The sequence below is a fragment of the Coffea arabica genome, chromosome 11c (assembly GCF_036785885.1).
Source record: "Coffea arabica cultivar ET-39 chromosome 11c, Coffea Arabica ET-39 HiFi, whole genome shotgun sequence".
NCBI classification, from domain to species: Eukaryota; Viridiplantae; Streptophyta; class Magnoliopsida; order Gentianales; family Rubiaceae; genus Coffea; species Coffea arabica.
Window position 1 is genome coordinate 38,076,185 of NC_092330.1, and position 13,448 is coordinate 38,089,632.

The 13,448-nt window shown below is 35.0% G+C and overlaps 2 protein-coding genes across 2 annotated transcripts; both read left to right on the forward strand.

Annotated features, from left to right (window-relative positions):
- The first annotated feature begins 1,066 nt into the window (after positions 1-1,066).
- On the forward strand, positions 1,067-4,497 carry LOC140016577 (uncharacterized). Its single transcript, XM_072070141.1, has 5 exons — positions 1,067-1,427; positions 1,478-3,164; positions 3,307-3,573; positions 3,657-3,756; positions 3,856-4,497. The coding sequence occupies exons 1-5, from the start codon at positions 1,067-1,069 to the stop codon at positions 4,495-4,497; spliced, it is 3,057 nt and encodes a 1,018-aa protein (XP_071926242.1).
- A 3,801-nt stretch (positions 4,498-8,298) lies between these two features.
- On the forward strand, positions 8,299-10,420 carry LOC140016578 (uncharacterized). Its single transcript, XM_072070142.1, has 7 exons — positions 8,299-8,490; positions 8,665-8,829; positions 8,916-9,119; positions 9,415-9,516; positions 9,608-9,989; positions 10,077-10,309; positions 10,400-10,420. The coding sequence occupies exons 1-7, from the start codon at positions 8,299-8,301 to the stop codon at positions 10,418-10,420; spliced, it is 1,299 nt and encodes a 432-aa protein (XP_071926243.1).
- Positions 10,421-13,448: the final 3,028 nt, after the last annotated feature.

Sequence of the window (13,448 nt, forward strand, 5' to 3'; positions counted from 1 at the left end):
TGAAAGATGAATTGAAGGAAATACTCGAAAGATTGAATCAAGAAGAAACTTTTGGAGAAGAATGAAACTTTGGATGCTTTGGAAAGTAGGGAAAGAGAGGGATTTATAGGAGAAAGGGAGGTGAAGGAGTGCAACTACCCCAACGAACTTTTAATTGTGATGGCGCGTAGGCATTGAATTTACCAGACAAGAAAATAGCAGGATTTCGTGTAAAACTGTATTGTATTTTTTAGTCTTTTTTCTTTTTTTTCTTCCCCTATCCATTTTCTTGTCGAACTTCCACCCCTCCCAGTTCAGGATGACATAGCACCCTTATGGGTTCTGTTTTTTTTTTTTTTTCTCAATTTAGTCCTGTTTCTAGATCAATTAGCTGAACAGTCATAGCAACTTAAAAGAATCCTGGAACCAAAAAAAGATTATGAATATAAAATAAAAAGCTAGATAGATTCTCTTCTTTCTTTCACATTTCACTACACACCAGAGATGTATCTATACTTTGATGGAAATTTAGTAAGATTCTTGAATTTCACCTTTAGTCTTCATGCTCATATGTTTGTTTAACCTTTGACATTTTAGATTGAAGTTAGGAGTTTTGCGAAGACACGAGTGCAGGAGTTGGTACGAAGGGCTTTGTTCTGGTATTAGGTAAATAAAATTTCTATCCGCTTGCTTGCAAATTCTGTTTTTACAGATTGTTGAGAAATTTTGCATTTTGTTGATTTCCTTTATTTGCGGGGCTGCTTTATTTAGTAGACTGTAATTTCTTGAACTTGAAATTAGGGACTTGTAAGCCATGGCCTGAGTTTAAAAAATCAGGGCGCTTCTTATTCTCAATGATTTTATGGGATTTGTCTAGTTTTCTAAGTACTAATGTGTAGTTGTTGTTTTCATGCTCTTGGAAGCTTGTTGGAGGACATTTATTTATATTCAAAGTATGGATAAAAGATGGATGGATTTTCCAAGAACAAGTGAAAAGTACGAGACAGGACTTCAAATGTTTCTAAACTTTGCATTTTCCAGATCAAGTTGTGACGGAAAGATTTTGTGTCCTTGAAAAGATTGCGGCATGGGTGTTTGTGTGACAAAAATGGAAGCATATGATCATTTGAAAGTGGTAGGATTTATCAAGGGTTATAATAATTGGATAGCACATGGAGAACTTTCAAACTACAATGAAGCCACATCTAATTCTGAAAATACATCAATTGGGGTTTCAAATAGGACTAATGACATGCAAGACTTGGTCCATGATGTATTTGGGATACCACATGGAACAAATGAATTGAATAGAGAAGGGGACATTCCTGTTTCAGAGGCTGAAAAATTTTACAAATTGATTGATGATTCTCAACAGGATTTGTACAGTGGTTGCAAAAATTTCTCGAAATTGTCTTTCATTATTCGCTTGTTTCACCTAAAATGCCTGGGTAAGATGAGTAACAGATTTTTAATATGCTTGTTGAGCTGTTGAGAGAAGCATTTCCAGAGGCCATGACTAATTTGCCGTCTTCTTACTATGAGGCTGAGAAATTGATGAATACATTGGGGCTGGGTTATGAAAAGATCGATGCATATCCTAATGATTGTTCTCTTTATTGGGGTAGTGCTGAAAAAAGAACTTCATGCGAAACATATAACGAGCTTAGGTGGGTTGCTTCAGAAAATGATCCAACTGGGGAAAAAAGGAAAATTTCTCAAAAAGTGTTGTGGCATTTTCCCTTAAAACCTAGATTACAAAGACTATTTATGTCTTCTAAAATTGTATCTCAAATGAGATGGCATGAGGAAAAACGTACAAAAGATGGTTGTATGAGACATCCAGCTGATTCTCCAGCTTGGCAAACTTTTGACCATCTACATCCAGAATTTGCTAAGGATTGTCGAAATGTTAGATTGGGGTTGGCATCTGACGGGTTTAATCCATTCAACAACATGAGTTCTACACACAGTACTTGGCCTGTAGTTTTAATACCATATAACTTACCGCCGTGGATGTGTATGAAGCAATCGTACTTCATGTTGTCTTTGTTAATACCTGGACCATCCTCTCCTGGGAATAATATTGATGTTTATTTACAGCCTTTAGTTAAAGAACTGACTGAATTGTGGGATTTTAGCATTCAAACTTATGATGCATCTCAAAAAGAAAATTTTCAACTGCATGTTGCTCTGTTGTGGACCATTAGTGATTTCCCTGGATATGCAATGTTATCTGGCTGGAGCACTAAAGGTGAATATGCTTGTCTTGTTTGTCACAAGTTCACTCATGCACGACGGTTGACTCATAGTTTCAAATATTGCTACATGGGTCATCGGAGATTCTTAGATAGTAAGCATAAATTTAGAAAGCAAACCCAATTCTTTGATGGCACCGAAGAACATGGAAAGCGACCACCTTTGCAAACCGGGGATATGATTGTGAGTAAATTGGGAGACTTGCAAATTAAATTTGGAAAACTTGTGAAAGGTAATCCGAAGCTACCTTTCAATTGGAAAAAGAGGAGTATTTTCTTTGACTTGCCATATTGGAAAGATAATGTCTTAAGACACAATCTTGACTTCATGCACATTGAGAAGAATGTTTGTGAAAACATTTGGGGGACATTGCTAGACACCGAGGATAAAACAAAGGATCATTATAATTCCCGCCGTGATTTGAGAGAAATGGGAATAAGAAAGGAGCTGCATCCCATTGAGACAGAACCTGGAAAGGTGTACTTACCTCCATCTTCCTTTGCAATGGATAAAAAACAGAAAACTATGTTTTGCAATGTGCTAAAAAAGGTGAAAGTTCCAGATGGTTATGCAGCTAATGTCTCAAGATGCGTTCGAGTAAAACCACCAAGAATTTTAGGGCTTAAAAGTCATGATAATCATATCCTAATGCAGCAATTGATGCCTATAGCTTTGAGAAAGACTTTGCCAAAATCAGTGCGCTATCCTTTGATTCGATTGAGTAGATACTTCAGGCAGCTTTGTTCTAAAGTTATTTGTCCTCAAGATGTGGTTCGTTTGGAAAGTGAAATTGCCGTTATACTCTGCGATCTTGAGAAATGCTTCCCACCAACCTTCTTCTATGTCATGGTGCATTTAGTTGTTCATTTGGCAACTGAAGTGAAATTAGGTGGGTCGGTGTATTATCGTTGGATGTATCCTATAGAGAGGTACTGCTTGTAATTCTCATTATGCCTTAAATGTTTATTCTTTTTTTGCTTTCTTTGATTTGTGGAACTAATTAGAGAGGTTGGAATGATGATACTTTAGGTACTTAGGAACATTAAAATCTTATGTTCGAAATAAAAGTAGGTCTGAAGGTTCGATTGCTCAAGGCTACTTGGCAGAAGAATGCATTAACTTTTGCTCATTGTATCTTGCGGACTATGTTGAGACAAAATTCAATCGTCCAAGTAGAAATGAAGAAGTACATAAGGAAATTGAAGATGGTTTAGATATATTCTCTGAATCAGGACATCCTTTGGGGAGGGCCAAGCCAACAGTCTTTGATGCTCATATCCTGAGTAAAGCACATCAGTATATTTTATTTAATTGTGATGCTGTCACACCTTACATAGAGTAAGTTCAACTACAATTTGATGCATTAAAATTTTTTTGTAGAATTCAATGCATGATTACAATTTTGACTCATGTACTTCTAGGCAGCATCGTAGATTGATAGAAGAAGGACATTCTCAAATTCCACAACATCTAAAAGAGCGCTTGCACAGCGAAAATTTTACATGTTGGTTTGCTGAACATGTAAGTAAAATTCTGAATATTAAGTACAATTTGAATTGTAGGACTTCAAATGTAGTTTAATCTTCTTTTTTTTTTATTTATTTACTTTTTTTTTTACAGATTGACAAGTTAGAACTTTCTCAAAATGTTTTGGTGTTGAGAGAGTTGAGGTTCCTTGCTAAAGGTCCATATGTTGTTGGAATCCAACATGACAGGTTTGTTGTTAATGGATTTCGGTTTCACACCAAAAAAGTTGAGAAGAAAAGAAAAACGCAGAATAGTGGTGTTACAATCAATGCAACAACATCCAGTTTTGCAAGTATAAGGGATCAAAATCCAGTTTTGAGTGAACTAGTTTACTTCGGCGTCTTGAAAAATATGGTTGAATTAATTTACGGAGGTCGTCGGGTGGTGTTATTCGAATGTGATTGGATATCAAATGGTTCGAGAATGAAACAAGATGCTGATGGGTTAACTTTAGTCAATTTTGCAAACGTGAGGCCTCATGTTGAGCCATTTATACTCGCTTCACAAGCATCACAGGTTTTTTATGTGGAAGATCCAACTGATAAGGATTGGCAAGTGGTTATCTCTACCACTGCAAGAGCTGGATATAACATGGGCACAACTATGGATGTTGAGACATATTTGCAAAGTGATGTTGGCAATCCTGTTGTTGAGAATGAAAATGAGGAAATTAGTTGGGTTCGTAAGAATGGACTTGGGATTGAAGTTAATTTGTCCCAATATAATTTGATTTAGAATCTTTTATAGCTTTGAAGCTTACTGGCCCTATTCTTCTCTGTTTCAATTGCTAGGCCTAGGCTTTATTTCCTTTTGTCGATGGGTTTTGCATTTGTTTTTGTATTTTATTAATATGACCGACATTCTTAGTTTTGAAGGCATTTACAAAGCTTTGAGTTTAGTGCTCTCGGTGTCATGTTAAACCTTCTGACAGATGTGATAAAAGACTTGGTGCTATTAGTTAAAACTAGTGTATTAATTTGCCTCTTTAAGGCCTTTCTTTCATTGATACTCCTATGGTCTAGTTTTTGGATTTCTAGTCTTGGTTAGTAATCGTCAGTCTTATTCATAAAAATGGTATTGGAATGATTTTTCTTTTAATGGCATGACAACAATTGGCAATCGAGGCTATGATTTGGGGAGAACAATTGGCAACGTACGGAATGTGCAAATCATTTCAGACCAAACATAAAACTATCCAACTTTCCAAGGAACCCATTACTCATTTTAAGAGCCCAATGGGCTGCATAAATACTGGTCATTATTTTATAAGCAATTCCATTAATTGTAAGCTGTAATATTACATTTGTGAATCATTATATTATGGCCAATTCTTTTTTCCAGTAACCCGAGGTCTAATTTTTTATCAATAGAAATATTTTGAAACTTTAATCTATAAATTTCTTAAATAATTTTTTAATACCATGAAAAAATTATTTTTTAAACCAATAACAATACAAAAAGTTAATTCCGATAGAGTTTTCTAGTCCAACTGATCTTTGATCGAATTTAATCGGTTTAGTCACAATTTTAGATTATCCTTCAAAGTGAAAATGAGACACGATCGAACCGATCAAGCACAATCAAATCGATCAAACCGATCATACTATATGTTTATGTTCAATCAATGTGTTGTAAGTGTAAACCTAAGGTTAATCATTGAAAAGTTCAATATTAAGATCTTGTAAGTGATAGTAAGCTTCTAATTAACACAAAGTTCAATGGCAATTGCTTTGGAATTGAAAACATTGAATACATATATATATGTATGTTTATGTTCAATCAATGCATTGTAAGTGTAAGCCTAAGGTTAATCATTGAAAAGTACAATATTAAGATCTTGTAAGTGATAGTAAGCTTCTAATTAACACAAAGTTCAATGGCAATTGCTTTGGAATTGAAAACATTGAATATATATATATATATATATGTATGTTTATGTTCAATCAATGCGTTGTAAGTGTAAGCCTAAGGTTAATCATTGAAAAGTTCAATATTAAGATCTTGTAAGTGATAGTAAGCTTCTAATTAACACAAAGTTCAATGGCAATTACTTTGGAATTGAAAACATTGAATATATATATATATGTTCAATCAATTCTAATCCCAATGTTTGTCAATGAAAACTTCATGTATTCACAAGTTAATTTTCTTGTTTCATAAACTAATTCGATCCTTCCAATGGCTTGTTAGACTACAAGCCGTACATAATTGCATGCAGCATAAAATAAATTGAGTAAGCGAAAACATTTTGATTAAAAGAATGTTTTTAATTATTTTTATATTTTTAGTTGTTATATAGCTATAACAAATTTTTTGATTGTTATATTATATTGTATATAGCTCTTGCAAAATTTTTATTTGTTATATTTTTAGTTGTTATATATAGCTGTAACAAATTTTTTGATTGTTATATTATATTGTATATAGCTCTTGCAAAATTTTTATTTGTTACATTTTTAGTTGTTATATAGCTTTAACAAAATTTTTAGTTGTTATATTATATTGTATATAGCTTTAACAAGATTTTTAGCCTTTATATTTTTAGTTGTTATATTATATTGTATATAGCTTTAACCAAGTTTTTAGTTGTTATATAGCTTTAACGAAATTTTGCCCAAACACAAAAAAATTGCTATTAGTAGCGCAGCAAATTGAAAAATTCAAGAGGCTTGACTAATTTACTTTGGCGTCATTAGTACCGCCTTTATTTCAGACATTTTCTCTCTCTCTTGTTGTCCTCTGCCTTTGTCCTCTCTCTCTGTTTCAAGCTCGCACCACCAATTTGAGTCAATTGCCGTCCATGAACTCGCACCCATTTGGGTAACTTGGTTGAGCTCGCACCAGGCAAATCCTTAATTCGGCTGTTGTGTTGGCTTGGTGGCAACAAATCAGAAATTAGGGCTTCAAAGCTTGGGTGGTGGGTGGAGTTCAGATCTTGAAGCTTGGGGAAACCGAGAAGTTAGGGATTCAAGCCATAGTTTGAGGTAATTTCAGTATTTTGTGTCTAATTTTGCATTGCATGGTAGACATGTTCTTGCATTGCATGGTAGATTTAGTTTTCAGGCTATTCGATTCCCATCTCTGACAAGCATCTTCTCCGTTTCTGAGAAGCACATTTCTAGGTAGAGTGTTTGCTTTGGGGGGTGGTGGTGGTGTGAAAAGCTTTTGGGGGTGGTGGCGGTGTGAAAAGCACATTTCTGAGAAGCACCAATCTATTAGTGAACCTGGTCGAATGGAGACTGCTACTGTGAGCTTCATAACCAACCCGATTGCCACCCCTAAACATACAAAACCAAGCATCTTCTCCGTTTCTGAGAAGCACATCTCTGACAAGCATATTAGATTTTAGGCTCTTAGATATTCTCTATCTGGTTGTTTTAAATTGTACACGTGCAAAAGCAGATGCTTGTGTTTTGTTATCTGAAATTGCAGTTATTTGGCATAAAATAAGCTGGCTGCCACTGAAGTACTTGTTTTTGGACTAGTCATATTGTTAAATGATAATGAAGGACAAGGAGGGGAAATCTCTCCAGGATGTTTAGTTTTTTGGCATAGGAATGGATATCACTCCAGGTTGTTAGTTTTTTGGCATCGGAAGGCTATTTCCTTATGCTAAGCTGAGGTGGTGAGTTTAACTAAGTAATGGTAATTTGAGTCGATATTAAAGCTGTGGGATGTTGGGGGGTTTTTGTTTTTGGAGGGGGGGGATATGTTGTATCGTTGTTGGCTTTGGTAGAGTAAGTTGTGTTTTGAAGGTGAGTAATGTTGGAATATGATACTGATACTTGAAGCACAATAAGACTGATTGGGGTTCAGCACTCACATTTTTTTGTTAGATGTGTTTGTGTATTAGAGCCAAGATAATAAAAATAGAGTCCTTTTCAGCGACTTAATTAAAAAGTGCAGACTGAAATCAATCAACCTCCATTATTGGTACACTGAACTATCTCATTAGTTTCATTTACTATTGAAATAAAAATCTGGTGAGGAGGCTATAATATGCAACAAATAGGAATCTGACTAGGATAACAACATGATTCAGCAGGTTCCTCTGAAAGCTAAACTCGAAGAATCAGAACCTAAAAAGGAGAGTAAAGTTTTATAAAGCTTTGAAGTAAGCTTGCAGCCAGCAAGCTTTATAATGCTGAATAAAAAGGAGAGTAAACTTGCTCCATAGTCTTCCCCTGGTTTATTCTTGAAGAATGCCATTTGTTACTTGTCATGCCAGTTTATTGTTTAAGTAGTACTTCTTTATAATAGCATTTGTAAGTTAAAGAAACTATAGGTAGAGTGTTTGCTCCTATAAATTTTAAACATTTACATTTGTCCCTTTCTTCACTCAAATATTATGCAGGTATGGCCCGTAGAGGTCGACAATGTAAGCGCGCTGCAAATGGATTGAGAGATGAACCAATTGAGCAACCTCCCTCATGTCATGAAATGGAACAAGCCATGAAAATGTAATTGAACAAGTGCAAGGAGAAGCTGCTCGGGCACCTCAATCTGCAATTCAGAATTCTACATTGGGAATAATACATGAATCAGGTGACCAAGTTACTCAACAAGCTGATGGAGGTTCCAAGTCGCATGAGCACTGCCAGAACTCTCCAATTCAACAATCTCCACTTGGAACAAGGCATGAAGCAACTGAAGAAAGTCCAAATCAGGACTCTCAAGGTCCACATTCCAGTGACACCACCTTTATGTCATGCAACTCGGACAATGCAGGTATTACTAACTGTTTTGAACCAATTCCAGAAGTGCATTTTGTTATGTTCATAACTTGCACCTTTTTCTTATTTTATACAAGAAAAGAAACTACAAATGATTCAAGTGAAGTACATCAGAAAACCCGAGACCCTACATTTATGAAAGAAATTTGGGCCTAAGGAATTTTCACAGATTGAGATTACACTCGATGACAATGGGATCCCAATAAGTGAGAAAACCTCTTTCTCTGAATTCTTGGGCAGTTTGGCTAGGAATGGTATGTATTGTCCAGTAGATGTTGAAACATGGCTTAAGGTGCCAAGAAAACTTAAAATGGACATGTTAGAAGTGATAAAGGTAATGGTAGCTTTTGTATTATGTATGCTTTGTACAAAAATTACTGTGAAGTTGTGTTGATTTTCTTGTTGCTAACTACGTTTCAGGAAAGGTTTGTTTTGCCTATGGGACTGGAAGCTTGGACCTTAAGATCTATTGGCAAAAAATGGAGAAGCTGGAAGGCAGATTTAAAGGCTAACTATTTTGATCCTGCCGTGCCAAATGCTGAAGCTCGGTTTCAAAAGGACATAAGGGTACGGGAAGAGCAATGGATCAAACTTTGGGCTTATTGGAAAAGTGAAGAAGCAAAGGTACAAATCAGCTACAACATTTTTCATAAAGTTCTGTTTATTCAATGCTGTAATCTTGCATTTGATTTTGAAATTTAGAAACTAAGTGAGAGGAACAAGAAAGCTAGAGGGGAGAAGAAGATGAACCACACAACCGGAAAAAAATCATTTGCTCATCTTCGGAACCACTTGGTGATACCTCATCAACTTTTTAATTGCTAATCTTGTTGCTCGTACATGTTTCATTATGTTAGCTTGTTTTTTAATTATATGCTAAATGCTAAAACTATAATTAAAACGATTCAATTTCTTATAGTCCAAACAGTTGGGAAGACCTCCTACTAGAGTAGAAATGTTCAATAAGTTTGATACCCATGCCGATGGAACTCCATCAAGTACCATAGTTGCTGAGAATTTGGTAAGGATCCCAGAACACAAGCCTATCAATTCTACCATGGATGTTTTCAAACAGTCTTTTGCAATAACAAGTGTTTTCCTTTATTATGTAGGAAAAAATGACTGAGCTGAAAAATCAGCTTCCATCGGATTCGCAAGATCCAGTTGGTCGTGATGATATATTTGCCCAGGTGGTTGGGCAAGACAAACATGGTCATGTTCGCTTGTTTAGTGACGGTGTGAATCCAACGGACTTATGGGAAGACATTCCTAGTCGTAACACACGCTACCGTATAAGTGTTCAGCAACAGTCAACATTGGTCCGTTTGGAGCAAAGGCTTCAGCGACAAGATGATGAAATAGCCAGCTTGAAGAAAATGGTTTTAGTTCAACATGGAAGGGGCTCTCCAATTGACAGCCCGAGACATCCTTCATCATCATCTAACAATGTGTCAAGCCATGCTCCATCGCGAGCCACGCGACCTATTCGAGTAAGTATTTACAACTTCTATACTTTTGCATTTGTAATCTGGAATTTGGCATGAGTTTGATTCTTGTACTTGTTGGATGTTTGCTAAGTAGGGAATATGGTTTCACTAAAAAGTTTGTTTGACCCAACAAAAATCGTGGCAAAGGGATATTTACGGAGTCTGAATCCATTGGATGAGGTCGGGGGACAAGCTCTTGGGCCAAACTGGTGTGAAATACAGATACAAGTTGCAATGACTCCACGTGAGCAATTGATTAGACCATATGGTTTACAACAAACGATTCAAGATGCACTTGGTGCACCAGTTGCTTGGCCTTGTCATTTGGTGAGATATGCACTTAAATACATTGCGGATTTTCTGGAATTTTAGTTCTAGTTATGATGATCTAATGATCCCCTTGGTCTTTGTGCACAGGTGGAACCAGCTGAAAAATGATGGGGACTTTGTGGTTATGCCTGAGGACTCTCAACAAAATGGAAAGTTTGGAAGCTACTTCTACTTCTTTCAACTTATTAGGGATGAGAGTCTTTTATTTTGTGCTTCCGATAGAGCTTTCAAGTTATTGTAAATGAGAATCTTTCGGTACTGGTTTGATATTTTAGTACTTGCTTTTAGCACTTGTTTGCGATTTTAGTATTTGCTATGTTTGTACTTGTTATCGACTTTTAATTCAATGAATTATATTTCAGTATCGACTTCTTCTTTTACATTGCTATATGCATTCTGCTCTTTGGGATAAATTTACAAGTCCCCTTGGGATTCTGGTTGATGGAATGTACAGCAGGGAGGACTAATTGCAGGTTGCTTCCATATTAAAAAAAAAAACAGAGAAAATTCTCCTGACAATTAAAAGTGTCAGCATAGCTTAACTTTCGAAAAACACTAATAACAAATGGGCATGTCGTCCAACACATTGTAGATTCACATGGCTATGTGTCCTTAAAGCCGTATATTAAGACAACTGAAGATGCCTTCATAAATTTGATATCCTATTGATTCCCTACTGATGTCCTAATCTATACAGACACTTTCGATTATCACAAAAAAAGGATTTTGTTGGCAGAGGTAAAGATATAGCAGCATGGTTTGCCTGACACATTTGAATGCTGCTAAAAATTTGAGGCTATCCCCACATTGGAAGGGACAACACTCGTCCTGGGTGTCTGGATAGATAAAGTGTCAGGTTAGATATTGTATACTGACACCTTTAAATGCCGCTAAAGGCCTTTTTTGTTGTAGTGGAATCTGGGAAGTCGTCTTGGCGAGTTCACCCAAAAACTAGTACCCCATCAATTTGAAGTATAATGTACTAATTAACAACAAAATATAAGTAATTGTAAAATTTGTTTGCTATCCAAATTACTTATTTAACAATAATTTGAACCAAACTTCTTTAGTTTTGATGCTTCATAAAACAAAATAGATTTTTCTAATAGATGCCCAGTAGGCACTCATCAATACAACTAAAAATTACCTAACCTACCATGTAAATATACATACTAATAATTATTATCCTCTCTTGCATGCATTTATATACATTCCCTAGCTATGTAATCTTGCCTATCTTGCCATATATTTATTTACTTTCTCTAATTAATCTTATATTTTCAAAAATATGGCACCTGAAATATATCTTAGTACGAATATCATATTTAACTAATGTAAGTTGATCATTCGTTGTGTTCTTAAGTCTCAATTCATGACAAAAGCTAAGATTTAATGTGGTTAGGTGAATCAATTAATTTTGCTACATAAACGTGATTGTATATATGACCCTTAGAATAAAAATTTTCTTTTAATTTGCTACAGAAATGTATTCGTATATATTGTGCTTGGCATTCACGAATTAAAATGATGAAAAGAAATCAAGATTTGCGGCGGAGGTGGTGGGCGGCGATGAATGTGTGGTGGATCGGGGTGGCGGAGAAAGAAGAAGAAAAGAAGAAGTTTTTTTGTGTATTAGATATTTTGAAGTGTGTAGATTAAAAAATTTGTTGAATTTTTTTGGGTTCCTGTAGCTAAAGTTGTTAAAAAACTAGTAGTTAAAAAACTTGGTCAAAAAAACTCGATTCCAAACAGGTCCAACAATCAACAGAGAATCTTTACTATTGTTTTTAAGTTACGTTTCTTTCTAGTTTTTTTTTTTTTTTTTGGCTAGAAAAACAAAAGGAATTTTCATAAATATTGACATTGATCCTTTTCACACTAAAAACGCAAAATATGTATAAATTGGTCGGTGGAATAGGCAGGATTGGTAAGTATACATTCCCTTATCAAATCCGCTCTTGCAGGTAGCTTTTTCTTATTAATGGGCTAGGCTAAGCCCCTCTCCATTGAATTAGATATAAGTTCTCTCCACTCCATTACAACACAACAAATGAATTTGGAATCGACAACGTTCAAATTATACTTCAATCACTTATGTTAATTACATACACAAGCTGATATTAAATTGACTCAATTTTATTTCGTTGATTAATCATTGCAAAACTTTGTTATGCGATGAATTTTTCACCATTTAAATATTTCAAGCAAATTGAATGCTCGAGTAATCTTAAAAAAAAAATCTATTTTTAATATGTTGATCTACCCGTGATTAAAATAAGAAAAAAAATTAACACAATGAAATGATTCCTAAAATGATCTACTAGGAATTTGAACATAAATAAATGGAAAGAAACCTAGAATAACTAGTGGATTCCATCCCCTTTGTCTTGATCGATGTCTTGTTTATGCCACAATTGCTTGTGCCTTTCAATGCATGTAAAATTGTCCTTTTATTACACTTTCTTTTCGTCTCCATCACATCCCTTGCTGTAAAGTTTCCGTCGGGCCTCTCCATTATTCTCCACCGTGGAAGGGGTCATTTTCCCACGATGACCAACATTTCCACATATTTGTATGTCCAGAAAAAACAGCAGAAATTTTAGATATTAGCTTTGATCCTTTTCACAATGAAAAGAAAAATATGTATAAATTGGTCGGAGGAATGTGCAAATAGAAGAGTGGTAAGTATACATTCCCTTTCCTTACATATATGCCTTATTTTTAAAATGTCCTTTTCAAATCCACAGCCTCGTTTGGCAAATAAACTTTTGGATATATGTGTAAAATTTTACCGTAACGTACTGTAAAAGTTGCAGGAAAAATTTTTGAATTGTGTAAATTTTTGGATATTTTGAAATTTATAGTTTAAAATTTTTAACAAGTTTTTTGAGATTGCTATATGCAAAATTGTTAAAAAATTTGTAGCAGGCAAATTTGGTCAAAAACTTGTTTGTCAAACAGGCCCCACTTATGCATGTAGCTTGCTTTCAAACCATAATTTTTTCTTCCTAATGAACTAAGCTCCTCTCCATTGAATTAAATATATTTTCTCTCCATTCCATTGCATCACAGCAAATGAACTTAAATCCACAACGTTCAAATTATACTTCAATCACTTATGTTAGTTAATGTAGAA